The sequence below is a fragment of the Papilio xuthus genome, unplaced genomic scaffold (genome assembly GCF_000836235.2).
Source record: "Papilio xuthus unplaced genomic scaffold, Pxut_1.1 DF825946.1, whole genome shotgun sequence".
NCBI lineage: Eukaryota > Metazoa > Arthropoda > Insecta > Lepidoptera > Papilionidae > Papilio > Papilio xuthus.
In genome coordinates, this window is record NW_013532703.1 from 11454494 (window position 1) to 11472424 (window position 17931).

Below are 17931 nucleotides of genomic sequence, written 5' to 3' on the forward strand. Positions count from 1 at the left end.
TGTTTAAGAAGAAAGAATATTTTCTATTTTTAACTTATTTTCATAAAGATAGGTTTTTACTTTTACGGTAGTGACAATAACTATTCGTTTTTCAATTTTACATTACAGGAATTATAATTGTGGACTTTGTCACAATCAATAAACAAAGATATTTTAGAGACAGATTTGTTTATATTGGTGTGTGCGTTGCATTGATGTCCGAGACAGCGAGATATGTGCCAATATGTCATCGTCGTCCGTGTTACTGACGTGTATCAATGCTTCTGCGCGTAGTCGGGGGACGAACAAACCGAAGGAAATGTTTATGATTGTCCCACACTGTCACCGATTGGAACAACTTAAAGCTTTCCAACTGTTTATTGGATATTAAATCTATACTTTTAAGTATTAACTAACTTGATCCGTATGTGTTTATCAACTAAGAATTTTTTATTTTATTTGCCTTTAATCCGGCTTTAAAAATCATCCAGCGTATTTCTGTTAACTTTTGAATTTATTTTAAAACTTTGCTATAGCGGAACCCATTTGCGTCATCTGTATACCTCTCTAAGTAGGTTTCATTTCATAAAAACGATAACTGCATGTTAATAGTCATCGTTATCTTTATAAACTGGTGTTAGTGGCGTCATTACCGACTCTGGCGGTTGTGGGAATACAACAAACATAATTTAATATTCTTTATTATATAATTTTTGCGTCTTCATTAAAAATTAGTTTAACACAGAGCGTCTTAATTATTCTTGCTGCTTGCTTATATTTCATGAATTTTTAAAAACATTAAGGCTAAGCCTATCCTTTCATCACTCAAACTTTATTCACGACAATATTATAGAAAATTAAAACATTTCTTACTAAATATTAGGTATAATCAACATTTTTAAAATTTCCAATACATAAAATTGTTACTTACGTTATTAACTCCAAATATTGTCTAATCAGATTTTCTGATTGACATGCACACATCCTTGAATTTGAGTGTGAAGTCTCGGGCATAGCTGTTAATCTCTTTAGCCCTGTTTACTTTGTTTACATTACATGGATCAATGGTTACGTTGCTGCATTAGGCTGGGTAATGTAATACGGTTTGCTCTTTAAGAATCGTGTATGTTCAAAGAAATGTTGTGAACAATTGTTTCTATAACATGACAAGATTCCATTCAGTGTATGATGAACATTTTTTATTGAAATTGAACTACCGAGTCTCATTACAAAAATGAACTGTAACTAAGTACAATTAAAAGAACCATCTTTGCGTTGTGATTCATCTTGATAAGTTTTATTTTGTATAAAGATTGCTCATTGTCTCATAAAATGTTTCTATCAGAAATAGATCTCGAGTGTGTTGTTAGTTCTAATTCCGTTTACGCATGCATCGTTGACGTGTTTATATCTCGCTTGTGTACATACAAAGACGTTATATCTATCGTCTTATGTAAAACATTTACCTTAAGTGCCACTACCGCCTGAAAAAGGCGGTTAAGTGCATCTTGGACCTGCAAGCTTGAGCACTTAATCTATTTTCAGGATTTATCAAGCGACTCAAGTATTTTTCGTAATTAATTATTTGAAATTATGGTTTAATCTTATCAGTTTAGATTTGACACATTCTAAGCGCGTTAATATTTTTCTTCTAGACTATGTTCTACATCTATGCGAATTTTTAGCGAGAACTAGAGAGAAATAAATATATTTCGATAAAGATTATTTTAGACATTTTATCTTGGCAATTTTTGTCGTCAATGAACGTAATTTTCTACGTAATCGTTGAATATAATGCTTTGGTTGCAGATGGCAAACAATTAAATATAATCGCTTTCAGCGATCACGCTTCGTCATATTATTATCTATTATTTAGGTGTGTGTTGTTTTGTGCAAGTGATTCATATTGCCTCTCCGAAAGACGTCTATAAAGACAAGTAACCGATCTTTTTAACTGATCTACTGTGAAAAAGCCTGTTTGTTTATATATTGTAATAAAAAAATAATTTTAATATTTTGTCTTGTTGAAAACTATTTAAAATGACAAATGATTTTATTAATGTAATAAAGTGTTATAATAAAGCAAGCGTAAGTATTTGCATAAAAACAACGAATGAAAACTTATCCATGAATTCATCTAACAAATAAGTTTTAAATATCAACATCATAATCCTTTCGTAACTTTTACTTGATGCCGCCGCAGCTTAAGTAAATGATTTGCTGAAGTTACTCTTAGCTTATGCAAATATAGTTCTTCAACGCTTATCGTTCCAACTTTCCCTATGCGGAAAAAACACAAAGGAATAAACAATGGTTGGTATTTAAAATTTAAATTGGTCGTAGCAAAGCCAGTAAAGCACTAAGATGCAAATGAGGCAGGTGCGCTATGAACTAAGCCGCATTATTTTCATATGGAGTTCTTCTACAACGAACTTATCTTAATGATCTGATCAGATATCGCAGTAAAATAACACCTAAATTGGCTCAACGTTATTATTTCTGACCTTGTGTGTTGTGTTTTGAATACCATATTTGCTAATTGCCTAATAATAAATATAAGTTTCCAAATAAAAAAAATCATGTTATTATAATATGACCATTTTATCGAGCCTTAAAATATTCAAAATTGCAATTAACACATATCTTAGCAGATGTGTGCAAATTGCATTACTCTAATGTCCAATATATAATAATTAAATTTACATCGACAATCGTGTCATCGGATCAATGACATACATGTATGCATATACAAAGAAATAGGTTAAAAATATTTTAATAAATCCTACCCAATTTTAAAATCGTAGCGTATAAGTATAAATAACCTAGGAACTTGTGTTCAAATAATTTACATTTCATAGAGTTACTTAGTATATATACTCGTCTACAAAATTAGTTACAGATATCTACCGTGGAAGATTCACGACTTTGCGTTATGCGTACCCAGTGAGATAGCAGGAAGTATAAAATTCTAATACCAATGAAACTTTTTCCGGACGATAAAAACTGTCTAAGATCAACCTACGCAAAACATTCAAATCAAACAAAAGCGCGATAGGGTTAAGTATAAAAAGAGTATGCTGGAATCTGTACACGCGGAAATAGTTTTATTATATTATCTTATATGTGTATTTCATTTTACATTTTTGAAATTTCTGACTTGGTGTTTGTGCACATGTCGCATCAAAAACTTTCATTTTTTTCTCCTAAACGAGTATAACTCCAAAACAAGTATATTATACAACTTTTAGTGACCCCAAATAACATAGACATTGCTTTAAAGTACTTTCTTATATAATATCAAACACAGAATATCAACCTAGAAATCTTGTATTGCGGTCGTCCCGGCAAATCTTGATCCTACAGATTGAATCGGTTTAGTCTGGCACAACAAAACCGTCCTCTTACCTAATAAAACGTTTTCACTATATCGACAAAGAGCTACATTGGTTTCTAGTTTGTCCGCCAATGATTTGATATTACTTAAATCGCTTTTATTTTTTACGAAATCTGAGTGGAATATTTTGTTGTACAACTATATAGATAGCTTAAGAGCATAAAAGCGTCATAAATTATCACTATCTGTTAATCGTAATCTTATTTCGAATTCAGATGTTACATCATGAAAGATTGTACTTTTTAGCCTTACTATATAGCCTACGTACATTGTTTAGACCAATTAGAGAACTATATTACGTGAATTAGGCCAAACCTTGGCTACAAACATCCAACTTTGTTGATGTACTGATATCCTTATATTGCGTGTGAGAGCCAGAAACCTAAAAGTAATACTAGTCCATTAATCATTCATATCATTGCGCTATTAACTGCGTAGTCGAGTATAAACGCTCACAGCCCACAATGACTGATAATTGCAATATTATGTAAATTCTCTTTAATGTTTATTACTAACATTTAACTCCAAATGAATCCCGATTCTCGGAATCGCGTATTACGAAGTAAAGGAGTAGATGAAGCTTTGTGCATCGTAACTATTTAATATTCAAAATAGGATTACAAATCGGATTGGTAAATCGACCGATTAAATATCTTGTTATATTTTAACTTTGTATAGTGTTTACGTCTTAGGAATTTTCCATTCCATATTTCGTGTTAAATCTTAGTTTACTAGAGATAAATTTGATTTATGTATACATGATTAGTTTAAAACATTAGAGATGTTAACCATTACACTAGTAAAGGAAAATATTAGCGTATTATCCACGTATTAAACGGAACCATTGGACCATATCCAAGGAAGAATAGCTTTATCTATTAAAGCGTTGAGCAGATAACCTATTCTTATAAGTGAATAAAATGCATCCAGCCATTTCAGATTCAGCACATTTAACAATTTTACTCTCTGAATTTTATAGATTTGAACGTAACTAACGAAAAGCTATAATAGGTTTTTATATCGTTTTAGTGTTTTCCTATTTTTAATTTTAAATGGATAACGTGCATCACATGAATTATTGAAATATTTAAATTCACAAAAATAAAAGATTGCTTACTATACTTTGCTTAACAACAATTATTTCAAGAAAAAATATGTTGCTAACATTATATTAATTTTATTATCTATATGTCCACACTGAGGGGCTCGGAGCCTACCCTAAGTTAGGGGTGATAATACTTTAATAATACAGAGTAATTCTCGCTCAAAATAAACTTTTAGTGGTATATGCGATCGGTAACATATTCGATAGGCGAGGGAATAACCATATTGTTGAGTTATATTGAAGGCAAGTGCCGACTATAACGGCTCGACACTGACGAATTAATTGAAATACCAAATAGGTGCCTGCAGCATACAATCTGCAATGCGAATGAGATCTCGTTTGAGGAAGATATTTACATCAGATCATTAAAGTTTACTGAACACCCAGCAACTGAATACAGAATAAGCCTATAGGAATAAATATTTTGAGTGGTTCTAATTGTGAATAAAATTTAACCTATGGAATAAATTCTTGTCAACAATACCGCTCAGAATCATATCCTATATGACAAAAAAGTAAACATAATTACTAAATAACTTGTAAAATAATCATCTCTATCTTATTCTTTGCATCAAAAAATTGTTATTTCAATTTTTGTTATCCTCAATATATCTATAGGTGGAGGTGTTTTTTTACTTTATGTGAACATGCTTTAGTGTATGTTTATAAACATTTTCATCGATCACATCATTCTAAATGTGATCATAATCATTACGTAACTTTTAAATCTCGTAATTCCGTTAGCGATGTTATAATGCGGTTAACTATCCCAGTGTAGATGGCTCTGTCTGTTGTTGAATCCGTATAGCTGTTTCTTTAAACCTAGATATGGGATTGAATAACACTATCACGATTCCATTAGTTTTGGTTTTACCAACATTTAGCCGTGCCGATTGCATAAATTATAATGGTTTAACAAATACTTAATTTTTGATTTCTGTCTTAAGAAATAATTCTGTGTGTAATTTACGCACCTTATTGAGATATTCAATGCGAAATAATCCTGTAATACGCTTTGGTACTGAAAAGCGTTCCATAATGTTAATTTTCAAGTTAATCTACTGAAGAAAATAAAATTCCATAATTCTTTCAGCTCTCACTGTAAACAATTCGTGCGTGTATTAGAACATAAATTTTCGTAAAAAAAAAATTGAAAACTAATCCACAGTTTTGATTGTACATTAATATAACAGTTAATCAGTTTCTCATTTTATATAAATACGTTTATATATTGATAGATAGAGATCACAACAACCTCTGACGTTCCTGGTTACTTGTTACTACAAACCCGGCGGCCAAGCGCAACAACTTTGGCAGATATCCGAGGATTAAACAATACTGAACTGAACTGATAATTATACTACAGTCTACACAAACCCACTTACTCTTTACATACTGATATTTGAGCTCTCTGAGAATTGAATTTCGAGTCGAAGATACTATTACATAAGGTGTTGTTTAAATGGAAAATAACAATATCGGTTTATTAAGTGTTAGCATCTCTGATTTCCTAGTACTATTCTATTAGAATTAGAATCAAACTATAGCCATATTCCATTAGAATCTGGTCATAGTTTCGTCTCATGTTTATATGAAGTTTGTATTTATATAATATCCTCTAGCCATCATTTTGTAGCTTAACCAAATAAAGACAATATTAAAAGATCCCGCAACCTCTGAGTAAAATTAAGAGTTGATAAATCTCTGCCTACAACAATGTAAAGGCAACTCGGCTAAATAAGAAAGTAGCTCATCATTTGACCTGGAAGTAATGTGCCGAATGTGAATTCGTCGTAAACAAGTGAGTGCCCAGACGTGCATCTTGTATTCTTTTGTGAATAAAAATATGGAAGCGTCAAGTGAAAAATTTAACAAGAAAATATGTGTAACATTTCAGAGAGTATACTCACATGCATTGTGCATTTATAACATGATGAAATATATTCTTTGTGTATTTCCGAATAACCTCACTAACTTATAAAAATAGTTGATTTGTAGATTGATTATATTTGCTATATATGCATAAGTTGGCGTGCATTACAACAGGTTTCATAAAATAAATAGATAACTTTGTTTATATAAAACAAGTAAGCTAGAAATATGGTTAGTGCCAAAGACAGGATATATAAAAAAGAAAAAAACGATATACACAGCTAGAAGGAAATTGTTGATTGAAAGATATTGTGTGGAAGGACGCCAGACACGCATAACCTCAGGCAGAGCTGCTGACAAATCCAAAAAATCTTACCTTATATATTTACGGTGAATTTTATCAAATGAGATGGAAGTATAATGCGATATTCTGTATACAGTTATAATAAGACTAGCTGTCGCCCGCGACTCCGTCCGCGTGGATGTAAAAAAGTAATAAGTAACTTATGTGTTCTCGCAGACTGTTCTATATGCGGGCCAAATTTCATTAAAATTCGTTGAGGCGTTCCGAAGATACCTTCAAACAAACATCCATCCCTCCATCCATCCTATCATCCATCCATCCATCTAAACATTCGCATTTATAATAGTAATATTACGTAGTATGAGTGTATGATAAGCGAATATCTCGTAGTTTTGTTGAACGCGCTAATTACTTTATTTCCAATATATTCGTACATTTTTCTAAAATATTCATAAAAAGGCTACAGACAACTTATCCTGTAAATGTAAAAAGATACGCTTGCCTTTCCGTAACTCTAGAAGAAAAACAACATGTAAAAGTGTCACTTGCCACAAGGCAACGTGAAATAAATTAAATTTAGCGAGAGAACGCCGTCGGCAAGAAGTTTCCCTTTTATTATCAGTCTCTGGAACGTATAGAGTTCGCGTCTTTTTGCCAAAGTTTTATAGCTCGCCATGAACGACTGATGTCTCCATATAATATCCACAATTAGAAACACACTTAAAATCGATAGTATAATTGACTGATGAGAGCGTAATGTTTTTTTTACGGATGGACGAATTTTTAACTTATTTCGAATAGTGAGGTTTTATGATTAACATTTTATCTCACAATACAAATACTTATTTATTATTATAAATAACTATCGTTTGCAAAACTTTCTATTTTAGTTGCAGCGTTAGTTAAAAAGATAACTTATTATTTTCATTAATATAGATGTTTAAGAAAAGATAAAATCAACTACCCTCCATTATTTTACATCCATAATAATTTGACAAGATGCCCACTAGTCATCCTACACATAACCCATTTGTAACTTTGTTTATTCAATCATTAATCTTTTCTAAAATACGCCGATTCATCGTGAAATATTTATTAGAGATAAAAGTTGTCTTTAACGCATAATATTTGGGAACATGGCTCGGCACGTAATGTATTATTAATTGCCGGAAATCTTAGGAAAAGGACCGGCAAAGTGTTTCCCGATTGCGGAATTTTCGCTGAGAAATATATAAGTAAGTATTTGATGAACGGCGGGCTCACACTACATTAAAAATACATTGCTATTCCGTAGTGTTAGCTCTTAAATATTTAAAGAATTGAAAGTTGAACATGATAAATAAGCAAATTAGGAAGATCTCGGTAAATTGTGTATTACAAGGGAAGTTCTCGATTAAATAATTTGTTTTCAGGATGATTTTTTAACTGGGAAATATATCTTTTAAGTCAATTCATCTCTGTGATACATTTCACTCACAATATTGTATGTACGGCAAACAGTTTCAAATCAGTTCATCATGTATGTATATGTATTTATGTTTGATAAGCCAAAAGATGACCTTTAGTATTCATAGTAATGTAATATTCGATAGTCTACTCTCGCATTTCTTCTCACAACGATTATCGAACCTGCTGCATTTAAAAAACAAAACAGTATTGTAGGTTCTTACACGTATCAAATATCAGAAGGTTTTTCCTGCTTTTTAATTACCTACACTCGAGTGTTTTATTAAAAATGACACAATCTTTATGACCCAAGCTGTGATTCCATTTAGTACTGATCATAATTTTTTAATGACTAATAATAGCAAAATATGTTTTTATGCTTTCCGAAAGATAAAATACACTTTTGCTGATAGAATCAAAGGGGTAAACCAAATAACATGTACATATACAATGCCTTAGTTTTTGAAACTCAAGATATTCGTAGTGTATAAAATGTAAGCTAAGTTAAAAGTCAAATCAAATGGAACTTAAGCATACAAAAAATGTTTTTTTCTAGAATTTTGCTATCCTCAATGACGAATATGATGAAAAATGTAATTTCTCGTCCTACCTTTAGTCAATTTAGCAATGATAAGTCCAGAATGACGAACCAACCATTTTGAAATTGATTTTAATAAAATTGCATAAATTTAAGTGTACCTTGTCGATTGACGTGTATTTTTAGGTAGGTGATACTTATACGAATATTGCGTATTTCTTTTACATGAAATAAAAAAAATTAAAAATATATGTGCGCTGAGAGACGTAAAAAAACGTAAAATCCAAGTATTGCTATAACATAATTAAAGGCCCACGTACCCAGAGTGCTTCCGCGCGTTTTACGGAAAAACAAATTACATGGCGCTGAAAAAACACGACCAATTTAATGTACTGTTATTTCCTTTTATCCCAACGTAGGGGAGTCGAGTGGTACTGTAATGCAATTTAATTTGCGAAATTTAATAAATATTTTAAAAATTCCTTATTCTTGCTTGGAATTTTTCGCAGATACTTGCTGAATTATAAATTTACAATACCTAAATGAGAGCAAGAAAACCAGGTTATTCTTGTATAAATAAGCGTATTTACATGATTATTAAACTGTAAGAGGCGTGTCTTTTGCAATTTTCTAACTTCGAATTTTACGGTTCGCAAAAACCACGCACTTGATATAAATTAAACCTACGATAATTATGATGAAAACTTCATATAAGAATCCGCGTTATTTACTAGCCATCTTCAATTTGTACAATATCTCCTTCATACATAATAAGCACAAGCAAAATAACATTGAAACTCATTTACAAGCGCAGTTCAATTTGACGCAGAGGAAAATTAACTTGCTTAGCGCCGTTATATATATTCATACGTTCGAGAATAATTAAGAGGGAACCAGATGAGACTTTGATGTTAGCTAATTTTACGATTCCTCGACAGGTGAATTATATTCACAAACCATTTCCTTAGAATTATGTTAAAATTCAAAGAAGCCAGACTTATAAGGAGTCTTAATAAACATCATTAAAATTGTTTAAGTCAACGTTCAGAAATATTTTTATTACCTAACAATTAACATAAATTGGAAGGAACTTTTTCGAACTTTCTTCTATTATAAGTGCTTCCCCACGTTTTATTCCCTTTCCAACTAACAATAATTTATTGCGAGCACATTTATGTCTCCCCCAGTTAATAGGTCAAGCGAAGTTCAGGAAATATACTACTTTTGATTATTATTTTTGTATAAATCGTTGCTGTCACGATCAATTCCATTAATTATAATTTGGATTGAACGAAGGACGTGATAGCGAACCCTTTATAACTAAGTGGCTGTTCTGATAAGGGTTTTAATTAATTTCCTAAAGTTCGTACTTTTAATGTCCAGTCAGCGTCATATAGATCGTCACAGACAAGATATGCAAATATATAGGTACACCAAAAGTATTCAATTATATCGGTACAACAAAAGTCCTCAAATTGATAGATACATTCACCCTGCTCAAATACATCGGTACATACACAGCGTCAAATATATGAGTACATGCAAGATGCTCATAAATATCGTAGCAGCCACAGCGTCATAAGTAACGAAGCAGTCAAGGTGCGCAAAAATATCGGTACATTTGACAAAATTGAACTCTATCTCTATATACTTGTGATACAATTTGGAATAAACTACTTCTGTTACATTCATTTGACACTTTGCATCAAACCATTTTTCAAAATTTAGTAAAAGTGTTCGACGCGGATGACAGATATTAGGTAGATAAAACCAACATCTAATTTAAGTTTGTCATCATATATGCTAGTTTGGTCTCGTGGCCTTACCGTTCGCCGCCGTTGGTACGTAAGGTCGGCGGTTCAAATCCCAAGCCACTGTTTTTTTTTTGATGTTTAAACTTTTTAATTTTAATATCGAAGCACATGTAATAAAACTCTATCGCCGAAGTTATTAGGTACTTTTTGATATTGCCTTGGACTAATGAGTTTGACCGTTAAAGTACTTTTCTATTTCAAACAAAAATGAAGGAGATAAAGCGATGCTATTGGCATGTAATTTGTTTATTACTCATGTTTTAAACTTGTACCGGTAAAAATAACACTTTTACTTTTACCTTTTACTGATACTGATTATATTTAAGAAACAAAGAAAAAAAAACTGAATGTCAATATCCAAACTACATCAAATTTTTGGTCGATTGCAATAAACATTCCAGTGTGCGTGGGCGCGCACACATATGTAAATAACACTTGTACGTATAATTTCCGCGCGTACCATTCTTAAAACCCGCAAAGACAATCCACGCTCCGCCCACTCACTTTCCCCCGATGGTCTGACCTTATTGTTGTTAACTTTATTTAAATTTCTTTCTACCCGACAGCGAAAATTATAAAAAAAAATTGTCGAGCAAAATTTTACATTCCCAAATTTTTACTGGTTATGAAAAAATAACCCCGTGATCGATAAAATGAAAAAAAAGTAGCCTGAGATTCGAACCGGTAAACTTACATATTACGGCAAACATACTAGAATACTGCGCCAAACTAGTATATATTGTGACAAGGCAAAATTTGATATTAGTTATTACGTATCTGTCATATTCGGCGTGACAAACTTTTATAATATATTTAAGCGTTATGACAGGAGAAGAAAAATATTGGGTTGCCCAGTAAGTTCGTGCCGCTTTATAAGGAAAATTGAAACCCTGTTCTCTTAAATTTTTGGAAATGTTTTTAAATTATATTGGTACGACTCTATACCTAAAACGTCTTTTATTATTGGATAAAATTTTAAAAATTAGTTTTTATCTCAACCAATGAAATGAAATTATTCACAATATAGAAATTTTTGTGACGTTTGATAATGGTGGAAATCCGAAAATGAATCCACTTCAGCTACAGTCTATTGTAAGCTTTATATCGAAAATCAGAACGAACTTTCCGGACAACCTATAATGTTAATACAAAGTGTCAAATGAATGTAACAGAAGTAGTTTATTCCATATTGTATCACAAGTATATAGAGATAGAGTTCAATTTTGTCAAATGTACCGATATTTTTGCGCACCTTGACTGCTTCGTTACTTATGACGCTGTGGCTGCTACGATATTTATGAGCATCTTGCATGTACTCATATATTTAAGCGTTAAGCATTACAGCTTGGCGAGATAAAATTCTTTGTGAAATCTTTTGTATGAAAAATAAATAAATAAATAAAAAAAAAAAAAAAAAAAAAAAAAATTGACGCTGTGTATGTACCGATGTATTTGAGCAGGGTGAATGTATCTATTATTTTGAGGACTTTTGTTGTACCGATATAATTGAATACTTTTGGTGTACCTATATATTTGCATATCTTGTCTGTGACGATCTATATGACGCTGACTGTCCGTTATAATTAAATTGATAAGATTGTAACATATTTATATCTCATAATCGCCCACTTGATTAAAAAGAGAAACTCAATCTCAACTTATCACTATAAATTAACCGTCTTTTCACATGTTTTCAACAAAAAACGGAACCCAACGTTAAGTTCTAGAAAGATATTTAATTCATTACAAAAACAAATATTTTCTAGTATAAGCATGGCTAGGTGTATCATACCTAGGAATACAATGACAAATAGATAAGATGCATCTATTCAATTATTTCTTCCATTAAGTATGTATTATACCAGCGGACGTCTGTAACTTCGTCAGCGTAGAATTAATAAAAGTAAATCTTTAACAAGCCCGCGTGCATTAGCTATTTTTCCCATCCAAGTCTCGTTAGAACCAGTCCAGAACATTCCGGAGATTATCAGGAACAAACGAGGTCTTACGGACAGACATACAGACAATAATTTGTTTTTCTTTGTCAGCTACGCAAATACATCATGTTTACGATTTTTTTTCAATATCACATACATATAATCCTATTTAGTAATATGTAAGGATGTCTTCTCATTACCAAGCTATACTTTGTTATAACTTATCTTCGTTCAATATAATTAGGTTTAAACTAAGAGCACTTTGTTATAAACAAAGACGAATTGTTAAATTAAATATTTTTCCAAATTACTATTGTAAAGCACAACAATTTACTTCTGAGCATTCTTACAGTACAATCATTACAAAATTAATTCAACCACACTCATTCCATCAACGAGATTGGATTGCCTTTTTAAGTCTTCAATTGTAGAGACAATGCGACGATTGGGGATAAGCTAGGGTACTTTTTATGGTCTGAATCTCTCTAATATTCTTTCATTAAATCCCCGCTGAACGCCGAACGCATTGTTTTTGCATTCATAGGAACATCACAAAATATTTTTGTATATCCTTCTAATTTGTTTTGCAGCCATCTGTTGAGACGGTGCAAAATTATTGCTTTTAAACGAGAACACTGAACATCAATATTGCTAACAGATGTGGAATCACGTCCGTCAACGAAAATTGTTTACTGATCGGCTGCTAGCGTTTCGAAATGACCGTGCCAAATGAGTACCAGGAAATTGATTTTATCATTCTAACGGTAAATGTCTCAATAATAATAGAGCTACAATCGGTAGTATTAGGGTACGAAGTGTTCAAATTGGGGTATTACATTGTGTATATTCACATCCTATACATACCCTGGTGTTCGGTTTATTTCAAGTGCACCATCGTAACTCTTTGTTAGACGTGAACGAGGATTATACGATAGAGGATGGTTAGGATCTGTCTAATAATGAGTGTAAGACAACGTCGTGCTATGTTTAGTGTGTAATGGCTTAGGGTATGGATTTTCACAGTCAATCAAGTAGTATCTCGGTCGCTATAATACCGCGGTGTTGATTGCGTCGCGACGGCGGCGATGAGGGTGTGCGTTGACTGGTGTCTGAGCGTCGTGTTATGTTGGTTGCAGTGAGTGTAAGCGTGGCGGCGACCGGCTGGCGACGCCGCGGATGTCGCTGCTCGGCAAGCCGCTCAGTTACCGCGCCACGCGACGCGACGCGCGCTACCGACGCCTGCAATCCAAGTTCTACAACTTCCTTGAACGCCCGAGGGGAGTCAAAGCCGTCCTCTATCATATGATTGTGTAAGTTCTTACACCATTTTACCTTTACCGATCATGAAGAAAATGTACTTCAAGACTGACATTCTTTGAGTCATTGACTAACAAATTGTTGTAACACAACTTACGCTTCTCTATCATTATAAAAAATCAGTTGAAATACTAAAAACATGTAAGCTTATATGTGTACATAAAACGTTCGTATGCGCAGTAAATCTGTTTAAAAAATTACTTTACTTGTAATAGAATACTTAGAACAAACAACTTCTTATGATAAAGCATTAAAGGTGAGACAATTTTTTTAAGACACCAACCCTCGCGTTCAGGAAACATTTCTATGAACACATATCAATCTTATAAAAGCAAATTTACTCAATATTGTTTGCAAAACGACATTGTTTTTACATGACGTCATAAGATCATAGGAATTAGTTATTGGTGTGCGTTATCCAAATTAATTTACTAAGCTAAAACAAATACGAATGAAATCGACTGGCGAAATAACATATTAAGTCAACATCTAATATGTGTGTACCAATATGTGTCAAACGTTAGTTAAAGAGAATCATTAACGTAATTTTGATTTATTTTCTTCTCTTACATTAAAGTAAAATACCTATTTTATATATAAAATCATTAATTATATTTTATTCAAATAATAAATGAATAAAAATTGACTCTATTTCTATACAGTCAGTCAACGCAATTGACACTAACATACCAAAGCTTTTTTTATATGGAAATACGTTTATACCAGACATTGACTAAATAACTTGACGGTAAACAATGTCGGAATCAGACGGATATAATAACGTTCTAAAGTCTCCTTTACCGAATGTACATATGTACGTGATCCCTAAATCTTTACTCGTCGGCGAGTTCTTCGTTAAAGCTCTTTTTCAAAAGAAAAATCATTTCGTTTTTATCGAGACTTCGTAAACACAATGGTTTGAACGTGGGTGGCAATGTTATGAGAGGCCGGCCAAGAAAAGTTAAACAGATTATCCGTCGAAAGGAAATTAGTACTAATAATTTTGAAATCAGAAAACTAACGATATTTATGTTACATATTATATATTTTTGAGTTTAACATATTGAAAAGTATTCGGATTGTGTTTGTGTAAAATATAAAAATACGTATATCTTTGAAGTGGCTGTGAAATCAAAAACACTGATTAAATATAACTTTCAATGCCTTTTTTATCTTTTCCCTGTTTTGAGATCACTAGAGATTATTCCTGAAAAAGTTTAAAAGTTTTCTTGTTAGAATAGGCGACCACTTTCTATACAATAATTGGATCACAAAACTGAGTTAACTTTTTTATAGAATAAATTGTCTTGACACTTATTACCTCTGTTTATATTGTTCGCCATTGTGCGCCAAAAATAATGACCTTATGTAGTTCCAATATATCATTGTATCCTTTAAAACAAAAACAAATAAGATTGAGTATGGTCTGAAACTACACTAAAATATCCTTTTGAGATATTTTAACCTTATGTTGATGAATGATGAAATATTAAATTCAATATATTTGTTGCTGAAACTTTATGAAGTTATTGGATTCAGCAGCTACAAATTCTCGACGAAGGAATTTCGTTCTCACAAGTCATCAGTACAAAGTATAAATTAATCGCTATTGTGTCATACATATATCGATGTGGATATACGACAATTTATAATTATATATATTATTGCGACCTATTATAACTTCTTTTGCCGTATTATAATTGACTACTAATTTTGTCAATAATTACAACCATGAGATAACTTAAATCATACAATAATATAGAAAAAACTATAGTTTACATTTATAGTTAATTATTTAAATAGCTTTATATGTATTTAGGTTCCTGATGGTGTTTATGTGTCTCTCGCTGTCGGTGTTCTCTACGATCGAGGAGTACGAAGCTAAAGCAGGCATCGTCCTGTTCTACATGGAGACTGTAGTTGTCGTCTGGTTCGCCATTGAATTTATTTTAAGGTAAACGATTCATTTATTACTTTATTTTAATACAAAATTAAGGTCGCAAAAGAGAGAAAGAGAGTTCAGCCGATGACGCACTTAAGTCCTTTATTTTCTCACAACCAATGATACATTTCTTTTACTTAGAATGTCACGATGTAGCGAGATATATAAGTAAAAATTAACGTGCTGTTTATTGATTACATTTTACTATATAACAGTATAATACATACACATTAAACTAAATTTTCTTTTTTTCTGCTATAACATTAACTCAATGTGCAAAGGAAATGACAGAGTATTATCCCATGAGATTTGATGTTTGAACAAACGTTTCATTATTAATATTTCCAAAAGTAAAATTGACAGTAAAATATTCAAGTACATTTACGCGCGAGCTATCTTAATTAGCAAAGAGTTGGTTTAAACAACGTCAAGACGAGATGACGTAATTGTGTGGGGACGCTACGACCGCTCCCCATCCTCCCCTCCAAGAAATTCATTGCCTACTACAGATGGATCGCGAAGCATTCTTCTACATTAAGTTTGTATTTTTGTCCTACTTTTGATACGAAAATGTCACGAGCCAACGGAGTTATACGAAGAACTTGTAGACCGTGTTTGCATAAAGGCCGGTCCCTGACATATACAATTTAATTATGCACACCACAAGTTGGCGTGTTTAGTACGTGTAAACTTGTAATTCACGAGGGAGATGAGCAAAGGAACGACACAACTTTAATAAGGTGCCTATTCTCTAAAGTACCTTGTACTTACAAATTAGATGTCATCAATAATTACTGCAATTAGATTGTATAATAAATTTATTTCTCAATAGGCTCTGGTCATCAGGATGCAGGTCCCGATATCAAGGATCAATAGGACGACTAAAGTTCTTAAAGCGGCCTTTTTGTATAATAGGTATGTAATAAATTCATAATAATCATAAAATTTGATACAGCAATCATATAAAATAAATATTTCTGCTGAATACACACAATAATTTTGTTGTGTAAACGAAAAACTGGGAGCCAGGGGTAAAATAAATAATATCAACTTTTTTATTGCTTTTTATGCGAAACATTTCCGACGTAGTCACGTTCCGTCTATAAAGCGTGACGAAGTGACCCTATTTCAGGTGCGACCAATCTGACCTTCACATTTCGTCGTCCCCTCTAACAGCAGTGCCGTGCGACCGCGGTTGCGTTCTCTGGGGACTCCCGAGACCGCACTAGCCGGCGAACATTGCCACATGTTTTACTATTCGCCTTTATTACCTACATACATGTGTCTGTTTTAGATATTAATGCTGGCACTATTCTGTAGTGTTTTATTCAAATAAAAATTACAAGCCCGAAATAGATGGGATCTAAATAAGTAAAACTTACCAGAAACATTTTCTATTTTTAAAATCATTTACATTATAATTCTAGACTTATTTGATACGTCTCAATTATCTATCTTTTAAACCCGTTTGTCTATGATAGATGATAATTTCACATATCAATTTATGCCCGGCCAAAATTTCAGTTATTTTACAAAATAAGATTCATCTAATATTTCCTGTTACTCCTGAACAATAATCTTAATAACTGTAAAGGTACAATGGGCTAGGCAAAAATAGGCAATATAAATATCAAACACTACTAGTGATATTGTTATACCGTTATCGAAATTCTTTATCTCACTTGTCAGTTGTAGAAAGTTTTATATAGTCTTAAAACTTTTATCGAAAAGAACTTCGCCTCGTTTTTGCTAAGAAACAAACATCGTAAACATGATTTTATTACTGTGCGTATCTATCGGTCTTCTGTAATACAGTGTCACATGCAAAAATTAAGTTAAACGTTATTTGTTAGATGTAACAACAATAATGGCATCGTTGGTGGTGCTGGGCATGGGATCTTCGGGGCAGGTGTTCGCGGCGTCGGCTCTGCGGGGGTTGCGGTTTTTCCAAATACTTCGCATGGTGCGGATGGACCGGCGCGGTGGCACGTGGAAACTGCTCGGCTCCGTAGTGTATGCACATCGTCAGGTAAATACATTCATGAACGACGCCAATGAAACGGAAATTTCTTTTAATAGTACCCAATACGAACACGTGTTCCTCAATGAAAGAGTAACGTAAATCCTCTATAATTAGATGCTATTTTTATATCGAATAATAATGAATGAGTGTTTCACCATTGTTTGGACATAATGAACGTTTATCAAGGCACGTTTGTGAACACGGGCATTGTTTTGACTCATTTACGCTAAAACAGATGTGTTGGTAACGCTTCAAATAGA

General features: G+C 32.5%; 1 protein-coding gene across 5 annotated transcripts in view; it reads left to right on the plus strand.

Moving 5' to 3' along the window:
- KCNQ (KCNQ potassium channel) overlaps positions 1–17931 on the plus strand; it is a 45220-nt gene that overhangs the window by 2513 nt on the left and 24776 nt on the right. For all 5 annotated transcript variants that reach the window (XM_013322048.1, XM_013322051.1, XM_013322050.1 and 2 more), the window contains 4 exons: positions 13526–13699; positions 15526–15660; positions 16481–16563; positions 17502–17677. In XM_013322048.1, the coding sequence (XP_013177502.1) occupies positions 13526–13699; positions 15526–15660; positions 16481–16563; positions 17502–17677 (568 nt within the window). The remainder of the gene's footprint in view (positions 1–13525; positions 13700–15525; positions 15661–16480; positions 16564–17501; positions 17678–17931) is intronic.